The following is a 12,048-nucleotide window of genomic DNA, read 5'->3' as shown; positions in this document are numbered from 1 at the left end:
TAGGCTTGGGTCATGACCCAAGAATAAAAGAAGCAGAAGAACATGGGGCACCTGGGTGGCTCAGTTGGTTAAGCATCTGCCTTTCGCTCAGGTCATGATCCCAGGGTCCTGAGATGGAGCCCTGCATTGAGCTCCTTGCTCAGTGGGGAGCCTACTTCTCCCTCTCCCTCTGCCTGCCACTCCCCCTGCTTGTGCGTGCTTGCGCTCTCATGCATGCAGTCTCTCTCTCTGTCAGAGAAATAAAATCTTAAGAAAAAAAAACCTTCCACAATATCACAGCTATCTTGACTGCTAAAGTCCTTAGAAACTATCTGGTTTACAGACCAGAATAAAGACCTCTGGTCTTTAAGGATCATAGCTCCTTCACAAAGTGATTATTGCCTAGCAGTAGGACTCCTTTTTTAATATTTTATTTATTTACTCATAAGAGACACAGAAAGAGAGAGAGGCAGAGGGAGAAGCAGACTCCATGCAGGGAGCTGATGTGGGACTTAATCCCAGGACCCCGGGATCATGACCTGAGCCGAAGGCAGATGCTCAAACACTGAACCACCCAGGTGCCCAGAAGAACTGCTCTTGGGAGTCTAAGCTTGCATCAGCCCAGCACCCTTCAACAAGGTGAAGGCAGATAAATGTGTCATCTCAATGTGGTAGTGCCAAAACACAGCTGAGTCACCCTGAGCCTCTGTATGGGACGTCGGCTCCAGATTATCTTGACACTTAGCTTCTGGAGGCTAGTATCTGATGCCTCTGAGTAAGAGGAATGAAGACCTGATTCATCCCACCACATGGATAAACTCAGGCAACATTATGCAAAGTGAAAGAAATTTTCTTTCACCCCGGTGCCCCTGATGGGTAGCTTTAAAAAAAATGTGTGGAGGCACCTAGGTGGCTCAGTCAGTTAAGCGGTTAAGCAGCTACCTTTGGCTCAGGTCATGACCCCCAGGGTCCTGGGATCAAACTCCCCCCCATCAGGCTCCCCGCTCAGTGGGGAGTCCACGTCACCTTATCCCCTTGCTCATGTTCTCTTTCTTTCTCTTTCTCTCACTTGCTCACTCTCTCTCTAACAAGTGGATAAAATATTTTTAAAAAATATGTGTGTTTGGGTTTTGTCTGTAAGAATCTTGTTAAAGCCTCAGTTAAGGGTAGACTCCTCCAGAAAAAAAATTAGATTTGCTTTTGCCATATGTCTGAATTTGCTACCAGGATTGAATTAGACTGTGTTTATAGTGTTCATTTGAACTCTAAAGCCACATGAGGGCTGGCCTGTGATTGCAAACATTGCGGAACACCATCAAGAAATTGCAAAGAAAACTTAAAGAATCACATCATAAGGAGTCTAGTATCCCAAATATATAAAGACTCTTACAATTCTACAATAAAAAGACAAATACTCAATTAATAAATGGGCAAAAGATGAACAGAAATTTCTCCAAAGAAGATATATGATATCTCCAAAGAAGATATATATAAACAAAATGTAGTATATCTATACAATGAAACATTTAGTCATAAAAAGGAATGAAGTACTGACACATGCTAAAAATGTATGAACCTCAAAAACACCATGCTAAGAGAAAGAAGCCAGACACAAATTGTCACATATTGCATGACTCCATCTGTATTATATATCTGGAATAGGAAAATCCATAGTGATAGAAAGTACACTAGTGTATATCAGGGTTGCAGGGAGGTAAGAACTAGGAAATGACTGCTAATGGGTACTGACTTTCTTTACAAAGTGATGAAAATGTTCTGGAATTAGACAATAGTGATAGTTGCACAGCACCGAATATACTAGAAATGACTGAATAGTAAAGTATATTTATTTTTTACAAAATCATAATGTACCATAATTGAACATGTTCTCTCTACAAAGCATCATTTGAAGAAAGTTCAAACCCAACGTCCAAAATTTACCAGCTGGAAGCCTTTAGACAAATTACTTAACCTCTCCATGCCTCAATAACACTATCCATAAAATGAAGATAATAGCAGTATCTACCTCCATAGAATTGTTATGAGAATTAAATGTGTTAATATATAGAAAGCACTTTCAACAGTGCTTGCCACCTAGCGAGAATTAGCTAAGTGTTAGCTATTGTGATCATTTCCGCTACTCCTCAAAACAACTCCATGAAGTAGGTATTGTTAGTTATTCCCATTTTACAGATGAGAAAAACAGAGGCACAAGAATAAGCAACTAACTCACCAGGTTATCTGGCTAGCAAGTGGCAATTGAAACTAGAATTCAGAAACCAGCATTCTGGATTCAGGATCCTTGCTCTCAGCTATTGTCACATCCTACCTCCCATAAATCTAGTATATCAAACCCTTGAAGTCATAGCTATTTTTGCCTAGCATGATGTGCAATTAGGTATTTAAGGTTTTGTTTTCTTTTTTTAAAGATTTTATTTATTTATTCATAAGAGACACAGAAAGAGAGGCAGAGACACACGCAGAGGGAGAAGCAGGCTCCATACAGAGAGCCCAATGTGGGACTTGATCCCAGGACTTTAGGATCATGTCCTGGGCCAAAGGCAGATGTTCAACCGCTGAGCCACCCAAGAGTCCCGTATTTAAAGTTTTCAAAAAGTGAATCAATTTAAGTAAATATGTTAATTAAATAGTACCATGGCTGGTACCCAGGTATGGCAAAATAAGGGGCACATGAATGAGGTTTAGAAAATGCTGGAGGAAACCATGGAAATCTAAGATGTGAGAGAATGCACCTGAGCCTTTACCAATGTACTGGGTCAGCTACTGCACACTATGATTAAAACCTGTATGGATCTCTTGTGTAATAACTCATCCCAGGCCAAACTGTTCACCAAGTATCTAGCCAAATAGAGGGAGGCCAGAACTCAGCAAGAGCTGCCTGAGGAAGAAATATCTTGATTAAAGTCAGACAGGGGCTGTGGAGTTGTCATGCCTTGACCTCTTTTTGAAAATGAATTCTTGGGATGCCTGGGTGGCTCAGTGGTTGAGCATCTGACTTCAGCTCAGGACGTGATCCCGGAGTTCCAGGATCAAGTCCCACATCGGGCTCCTTGCAGGGAGCCTGCATCTCCCTTTGCCTATGTCTCTGCCTCTCTGTGTGTGTCTTTCATGAATAAATAAACAAATAAATAAAATCTTTTAAAAAATGAAAATGAATTCTTCAGCCAACCATCTATTAGCTGGTTTCCTACCTACCACCTGTGGGAACATGAGGCAGGGGAAACTCTTCAGTAGTCACAGCAGTCACAGTACCCACCACCCACCATACTTTTCGGAGCCCAGGAAAATATTTTAATTTCTTTTGAAATCAAAAAGAAAAAAATAATATAATCCAAACCACATTACATTTATCTTTATATCAACACAGTTGTGAAATATAGATTATTATATATAAAACTTATATTAATTTTATATAATATAATATGTATATGTATATAATAATATATACATATATAATATACATATGGAGGAATGGGCCCAGGAAGGCAAAATGCTTAGGGTTCAGAAGAGTCCTAATGTGGCTGGAATGGGAGGGTGTTTTTCCTCACCTCCAGGCCCCCCTGTCTTCAAGTAACCAACTCAGCAGCCAGGTGCAAGTAGCACCTTGTTCCTGTCAAGTGTCCCCTCAGTGTTGAGCAAGCTGTGTCCCAAACTTCTGACTTAGAGAGACTCAGCAAGGAGAAAGAGGCCTGAAGCAGAGCAGGGGGAGAGGGAGAAAAGTGCACAGACTTTGTAGTCAAACTTGCTGATATGACCATGGATGGGCACACTTCCTCATTTCCCTAGAGCTCCGTTTTCTGCATAAAAAAATAGGGATGATAATAATGGTGTTTGTAAAGGTAAAAGTAGGATAAATCCTGTACAGTGCCAAGCAGACGGCCCATCATTAAAACTCATTCTTAAATATAAAGGACATAAACATGTCCTGGAGCACCTGCAAACACTTCTTGGAGGAAGAACCATAAAGCCTTCAATCGTGGCCTGGTACTTTTTTATTTGGCACATTAGTGGAGAAAACCAGCTCAGGAAGAGAACTGTAGAAAAGGGAAGGGGATAAGAAGTAGTGGTAAAGGAGGGAACCCTTCCCAGGTCTGCAGTACAGGCCTGGGAATAAGACTCGCTTTAGGCTCCTGTTACAGGTACTGGCTCTGGAATAAGGCGTACTCTCGGCGCCCTGCAGAGTGGGGATTGCAGTAAGAAGCACAGAGAGTTTTGCACGTGCCAGGAACTGAAGGAAGGAGCCCGTGCAGCACAGGAAGTTTTGGATGCACTAAGCACTTGGCAGGTTTCTACACTTGCATCTGAAGTGGATTCATTACTAAAAATCAAAAGTCCTTGGAGCTTTCTAAAAAGGCAGGTTGAGTTTCTCACAGCGTGCATGTGAGCACCCGGACTGCTCAGCAAACCTAACTAGAAACCATCATTCCCGGAATACACGGTGGGATCTGGTGGGATCTGATCGCAAAAACCCAATGCAAGCAGGCTCCAAGCTAATTGTTTCATCTTAATCACTAGCCTGATACAAGGACTTTGGGTGTAAATAGAACAGAACCAAATGGTCCTATCCATTAGTCACCAAATTCTAGGAGGAGAGAGCCGGGCTCAGAGTCCAACGCAAGGTAGACTTAACTTGGCTTTGGCATGCTTGGGCCGCTGAGGTTTCCACGCTTTCCACAGCCCTATCTCCCCGGTTTTTCCCCTCGGAGGAAGCAATGGACTCCGCTTCCTTCACAATCCGGGGAATATTGAAGATTGCGCGGAGGAATATGTTAGAAACATTTCTCCACAAACTCCTAGACCTAGAGTGAAGTCTAACCCCCACCCCCCAAGGCGGCTTTCTCGATCCAGCACAGCCTCATCTTCCAATTAAATATTTCATCCGAGTTGAGATTAGTCAGTTAAACTGCAATTTGGAATCACAGTTCTCCACACAAGCATGCCCACTCTCCCAAACACTCGCCCTATTTTACTTACCCGGCCTGGCCGCAAGCACGCCCCCATCAGGTCCCACCGACACGAACTAGAAGTAACGTGAAGGATAACAGAGGGCGTCTAACCGACGCAAGGGTGTACACTTTGAACCTGAGGCAGGCAACGTGCCCCCTATATAAGGCGCGCAAGCCTCAGAATCCGCGCCAGAAGAGGTCCCGGCGCCAGAAGGGCACCTCACCGGGTAGTTTGTGTCAGCTCCCGGCGCCACCCAAGAATCGTCACGAGCCCCAGAGAATAGTCTGTGGACTCTCTAGACTTCATCGACAGCACTGCGAACATGGAGCATAATTTCGGGAGCAGCCACTACGACACCGGCTACCGCAACCTGGGTGTCAATGAGGAAGAGGAAGAACAGTATGGTCAGTGCCTAGATAGGGGCAGGTGCTTTAGCAAACTTCAGGAAAGAAACTTCCCTGGGAGGGCCGGGTGGATGGGCCACTGCACGACTTTCACCTCTGCCTTCCTTTGCGACCCCATATCTACTCAGCTCACTCACCGTGGGCTCCGACGCTCGGGCCTCTCTTTTGCTTTCTTCCTTTCCCAGATGTGAAGCCAATCGTGGCCTCGTCGGTTATAATGGGAGGAGAAGAGGATGCACGGCCCGAATCTGAGCGCGAAGCGGCGGCCGCAAACCACGTTGGCGCTGGAGAGCCGAATCTCTTGGACGGCGAAAACCAGGAGGATGGCCCTGGCTATGGCCTGGAGCTCCCGCAGCAGCAGGAGGAGCCGGCCCCCCCGGCCGTGGAGGGGCCACTGATCGTGGAGAGAAAGCACCGCCGCAGCCGCATCGCATTCACCCAGTTGCAGCTGCAGGAGCTGGAGGGCGTTTTCCATCGCACTCAGTACCCTGACGTGTTCGCGCGGTAAGTGTCTTGTTCCTTAGGCGCTCAGTTCTCCAGGGGGCTCAGGCCCATCCCATGGAGTCTTAGGCCTTTTCCTGGGACCGTATTCCTCCTCTCCTGAGCCAAAAGCCGCCCTGGGGATTCAAGGGCGCCAGGGTCCGTCCTTGCTGTCAGGGGTTGGAATGATGCATACTAGAGCTTGCAGGGCCATGAGACAGCAGTAGCAAAACTAGGGTGAAGCAAGTAAGGGCGGACGGATTGATCCCACCTTTTTTATTTAAAATTTTGCTAATTTGTTCATCATGAATTTTTGCATTAATTTTTCTATTTTGAGTATTGCATTAAAATATTCGTCGTGGTTCAGTATTTTCCCCGCGAAAAAAAAATTTGCACACGAAGCCAGCACTTCTCGTGCCTCACTGTAGTCTTGGCCCTGCCACGTGGAGCGCTATTTCCTGGCCGCAGAGTGTCTAGCGTTTTTTAAAGCCATCGAACTTTTCCGCTTCCTTTGCTTTCCCTGGAGCCCTAGTGGTTCCAATCCCCCATCCTCTAGTGTACAAACAGGCAGGCCTATTCAGGCCCAGCAGGAAAGGGATATCAGAACGTGTGGATGAGAGGTTTAGGAGCACTCTTTCTGGTTCTGCGCCCACCAAAGAGCAAAAAAAAAAAAAAAAGAAGAAGAAGAAGAAGAATCTCCAGTGAGCGCTCAGCCAATGGTTTGGAGTTCCTCCTTGAGAATTTCTCTCTCCCTTTACAATAAACCCTGGAAACACTCTGGATCAAAACCCCGCTTTAAAGGCTTTTGGCATTTTATTTATTTTCACAGAGGGACCTCCAAGAAAAGATTTCCAGGGTTGTTCTCAGCTGTCCCACAAACTGAAAAATTGAGTCATATTCAACTAACTGACACACTACCAGGAACTTTCACATAGATTCCCTTTTTCTAACTGATTTAATACAGATAAGTTGTCCGTGGGAAAACTGCCTAAAGCAAGCCTCAAGCTGTATTACAGAAAGCTACACTGGGTGGGGGTATAGAAATAATGTACAGGATATACTTCATTTTATCCACAACTTCAAATGCTGAACATTTGTAACGTTCCTCCCTCAGAGAAGAGATTGCAGGCCGTCTGAATTTGACTGAAGCCAGAGTACAGGTCAGTAAATCTTAAAAGAACATTTGGTGCAGGACAGCCATTTTATTTATTTATTTATTTTTAAAGATTTTATTTATTTATTCATGAGAGACACACAGAGAGAGAGAAAGAGAGAGGGGGGCAGAGACATAGGCAGAGGGAGAAGCAGGCTCCATGCAGGGAGCCTGATGTGTGACTTGATCCTGGGTCCCCAGGATCAGGCCCTGGGCTGAAGGCGGTACTAAATCGCTGAGCCACCTCGGCTGCCCAGGGCAGCCATTTTAAAACATACTTGATATTTGGCCCCGGACATTCTGAAGTTGATGTGTTTTGTTGCCTTTCCATGTTTAACAAATAAGTTTTGAACATTAAGTGCCTTGGGGGTGGGAAATGGGATAAGTAAGCTGGAGCATCTAGAAATTTCCCATTACCAGGGGAAATAGGATTTCCTAAAGGAAAAAAAATGCAATACACATGTCCTTCCTTCCACCCACTCATACACACACACACACACACTTTTTTCCCCCAATTAAGTTCATCTCCTTTTAACACTGATACCTTTCATGAACGATGTTAGTCCTCACTAAAGGAATATTTCTGTGAAGAATCATGTTGGGGCCCAGTGCCACCTGGGAAGTATACAAACTAACGCGCTAAAGATCTAAGTCATAAGGTTTACCATACTAAATTATTTGAAATATTTAAAACCAGGTATGAGCTCCAGGCTAGATTACTTAATTTATAAATATTCAGACATTGGAGTGAAGGAGGAATTCACACATAACACAGTGCATGAGTAAATAATATATGTTTAATAAACTGAAACTGGGGTGGGAGGGTAGCTTAAAAGTCCAAGGGCCTGGTCCTACTACCATTTTTTAAGTGTTTTGCAGCATAGAGAGTGACAGCCTTACATTTTAATTTTTTGGAAGACTTTAATGTCAGCCTGAAAACATTGGTAAAATATTAGAAATATGGTAGCAATGGGGAAAGGAAAATTGTCTTAACGAATGGAACAAAAAAAAGGGAACAATATTTAATGAAGTTCCACTGACCTAAGGAAAGGTGAAAGTTTGGAGAAGTATACATTCAAATATGTACATAGCTGATGCCACACAAATTCAACTTTATGAGACTACCAAACGTATAAATGAATATTCTCTTGGGGAATTTTTAACACTCTAAGCTTTTTTTTTTTTTTGCTTTTTTGGTGGTATTATTTTGAAAAGGATTTTTTATTTTCTGGAATCTGATTTTGAGGGTGCTCTCATTTCAGGCCAGATTCTTACCTGCGTAAACTTAAAGCACTTTTCAGGAAGTTATTAATTTGTTGGTCATAGGATCAAATAAGTGAATATTTGAAGTCATAGAAAATCATAGGTATGTCAAAGAAATATCCCCCCAAATATATATACATATATATTATATATATATAATGGTAGTTTTGTCCCAAGTACATTGATGGAAACGTGCTACACTTCTGTTGGTAGTATGCAGGAGATCAGGCACTGAATGCTGGCATTCTAATACCACATGGTGAACTAAGAGTCATACCTGGTCTTAGATAGAGAGAACAGTCCTCTACTTTCTCAGGCAGGCAAGGTAATCTCAGAGGAAAAGAAAAACAAAGTTTGCTGAGTTGCTTCCCAGCCCCCACCCCCGGGGTTTACATAGTCCTCTCAATGGATTTCTGAAGGGAAAAGACTACATTCTCACATACTTTCAAGCTCTACAGCATGAATTTCTTCCCAAGAAACTGAATAGGCGCTTCCCCCACACACATTTTGCAAACATACTAGACCTCTTTTATGAAACCAGTATTGGGAATATGGATCTAATACTGGCCATACCAAAAATTGCCAGATGTGGGCTTTGCTTATGTTTAGGGAGATTGGACCAATGATCATTGGAATCTCTCCCAAATGAGCCAAATGATGTTGCCAGTGCAACATCAGGGAGCCAGTGCACTTTATCAGTTAGACCTACATCCAATACTTGGAAAAAGAAACATTAAAGAATACTAAAAATGGGAAGAGAGACAAATCAATGTGCCCAAGGCTGGACTAGCCATGGCTCTAAGGATTAGCTGAGGGGAGGTATGTGATTTGCTTTCCTAAGATATTTTAGCAATAAGGAAATGACTTCTCCCGCTGCCATTTAAAAGTTCAATGGCAGGATTGCATATTGTGTGTTTTCTATTATGACATTAACTGCTCAATGTACTAAACTAATCCCTTTTCCCTCTCTGATTGAAGGTTTGGTTTCAGAACAGAAGAGCCAAGTGGAGAAGACACCAGAGAGCCCTGATGTTTAGAAATCTGGCCCCTGTTGCTTTGGGCCATCCTGTGGGGGTGATCCTTGATGGGCCCTATCCTGCACTCCCTATTCTAGAGCCAGGATGGAGATGTGTTCCTCTGGTGCCTCAGGGGCTCATGCCTCCTGGGCTACCCCTACCACCTGTGCTCCCTGGGCCACCTCTGCCCCCTGGGCCACCCATGATGCCTATGCTTCCCCCACCACCTGTGCCTCCCATTGCTCTGGCCCCCATAGGTATGGCATGGGCCCCTGTCATCAATGGTCATTTCGCAGGTCCCATTTTCTGAAGTATAGTCTTTATGACAAATTTCCCAAAGTACTTTTTCTGCCAGATAAAAACTGCTTTGCACAACATTGAGTAATTCCTTAAATATCTGTTAAATGAATTGAATAACAACAAAATCAATGCCTGTTGTTCTTGTAGAGCATGTTGTATTTTCAATAAAGTTGCGATTAATCTGTTGGTTTTGAGTGCCAAATGAGATAAGTTGGGTATGCATGTGAATTATTAAGGGAATGGCATTAAAAATAATGTCAGAGAGGCTTCCTTTCATAACAATAACCCTGAGTCCTGAGTTAGGCAATGCATATCACCGAGTTTTCAGTGCCCATGCTGGTTTCCAGCAACCACACATTTTCCTTCCACAATCCACCACCGTCTTCAACAATCCTCATACTCACACTGCTGGGTTTGGAGCACATTCCTGTGCACAACCAGAAGGGATAAGTCACTAATCAGAGAGCAGGGTGTTTCCAGGCAGGGCCATGTTCCATTCATGTCAAGGAGCTCAACAGCCATGGACTCTAAGGGAAACTTCCTAAGAGGCTACTCACAGGGCTGTTAAGGCTATGTGACAGCCAAGCATCCATCTAGGCTATAAGGGAATGTGGCAGTCAAACTCCAAATGGCTGCTCACTGTTCTCCATTTTGTGGAAGTGATAGGAATAGGAATCATTCTAGTTCAAAGACACAAGAAAGGACTCCACTAAGGTCAGAAATGGGCTCTTCTCTGTTTTCTAATCCCTACCCCCAGTACAAGAGAGACTATTATTGTAGCTTCCCAAGCTCAGAGGCAGACAGTCACACCTTCAAGTATATTCTGTCACCCTCAGCATCCAAGAAATGGTCCTCTGAACCATGTTCCAGAATTAGCACTCATTGAAAAGAAGCACACCTTTGTTTGGTTCATGTAAAACTGCCAAGGGATGAAAACAAAAACTAAAAATGAAAGAGAGAAGGAGGCCAGGCTCACTATTCTGAAAACATCACTTTCTTTTCAGTAGAACTTTTGATTTCGATCAATCTCTATCCATGTACAGTCATTTTATGACCACAGTCATGCTATGAAATGACTACAGTGACTTCAGATAAAGGTGTCACAGTGACACCAGAATTTCCTCTCACAGAAGGTGGATTTGGAAGAGGGGAGGCCCAAGGACAAGCTTCATATCAGTTACATGTTCTCACTATGAAGGGAGGCTTTATTTTCTTGGGAAAGCATTGGATTTTTGCACAATTGTCTAATACTTTTCCTTTCTTTCTTCCCTCCCTTGACACATTGGGATGTCAAACATCAGCAAAGAAGTTGTATCTAATGTAGGACTTTCACAGTGAGGAGGTGATTGGGAGGGAGGAATATCCAGGAATACACCTGTATGCCCTTTGCCATCCTCCCTGGCCAGTTTCGAAACACAATCATTCTTCTCTCCCATTCTTGACCACTTTCCTTCTTATTAAACATCAGGTCCCTGAATGCTTTAAACCCTCTTGGAAAATCAGGGTCTGTACAAATAAACAAAAGTTCCAGGACCCCATCCAGCCCTGCCACACTAAAATTCAAAATCAAACCATACCCAGGACACAAATCCTGCAGTTCATTCTCACATCCAGTCTGACACACAGAAACAAAGAACATTTGTTTCCTTGGGTTGCCTGAAAGAAGCAAAAGCAAAAAAGTGAACATCCTTTCCCTTAAGTTGATGGGGTCTTCAAGAGTAATATGCACTATTTTTAAAATTATATCTACTTCTCTCAGGCACTAGATGATTTAAGGAAAGGAGGTGGGATGTGAGAAAATATGCAAAACATTTCTGCAGATAAGAGGTTCCCCCAGTCTAGGTTTTAAAAGGGAGAGGTCTTTTAAAATAATCCCACAAAGAGTATTCCTCTTTTTTTTTAATTTTTATTTATTTATGATAGTCACAGAGAGAGAGAGAGAGAGAGAGGCAGAGACACAGGCAGAGGGAGAAGCAGGCTCCATGCACCGGGAGCCCGATGTGGGATTCGATCCTGGGTCTCCAGGATCACACCCTAGGCCAAAGGCAGGCGCCAAACCGCTGCGCCACCCAGGGATCCCAAGAGTATTCCTCTTAAACTGCAATTCAAATTTCCCTGAGGCATAGATCAGAAATTAATTTGTTCTAATTTAAGGAAATGATTTTGATTAAAAAAAATCTTTACAACCTAGCTATCAACAAATATGTTTATCAGAGAGACAGTCTTTATAGATGGCAGTTTGGGCTGAACTGTAAAAAAGTCACGACTTCAGGAGGAGTACAGGAGTTTCGGCATTTTACGTTAATAATTCTGGATGTGCTTTTCCTAAAGTTGTTTCTTCTTAAAGAACACATGACAGGGAGCTTTCACAATAGTAACTTTCATAGTCAAATAAAACAGAAGATATAAAGTATTTGGGGGGAAATAAAGCCTTTTTTATTAAAACTAGATTCATTTAACCTAGATTTGTTTCAAACAAATCTAG

The 12,048-nt window shown here is 43.2% G+C and overlaps 1 protein-coding gene across 2 annotated transcripts; it reads left to right on the top strand.

Moving 5' to 3' along the window:
* Positions 1-5,029: 5,029 nt before the first annotated feature.
* On the top strand, positions 5,030-9,740 carry ESX1 (ESX homeobox 1). 2 transcript variants are annotated; one of them, XM_038586571.1, is made up of 4 exons: positions 5,034-5,351; positions 5,537-5,855; positions 6,946-6,991; positions 9,226-9,740. In XM_038586571.1, the coding sequence occupies exons 1-4, from the start codon at positions 5,270-5,272 to the stop codon at positions 9,571-9,573; spliced, it is 795 nt and encodes a 264-aa protein (XP_038442499.1). In that variant the 5' UTR covers positions 5,034-5,269; the 3' UTR covers positions 9,574-9,740. The 2 variants fall into 2 exon arrangements, with proteins under 2 accessions (XP_038442501.1, XP_038442499.1); XM_038586573.1 differs by lacking the exon at positions 6,946-6,991 and having other exon boundaries at positions 5,030-5,351; positions 9,226-9,424.
* The last annotated feature ends 2,308 nt before the right edge of the window (positions 9,741-12,048 follow it).

This window comes from Canis lupus, chromosome X, assembly GCF_011100685.1.
Source record: "Canis lupus familiaris isolate Mischka breed German Shepherd chromosome X, alternate assembly UU_Cfam_GSD_1.0, whole genome shotgun sequence".
NCBI classification, from domain to species: domain Eukaryota; kingdom Metazoa; phylum Chordata; class Mammalia; order Carnivora; family Canidae; genus Canis; species Canis lupus.
The sequence above is the reverse complement of the archived record's forward strand: the minus strand, read 5'-3'. Positions and strand labels throughout refer to the sequence as shown.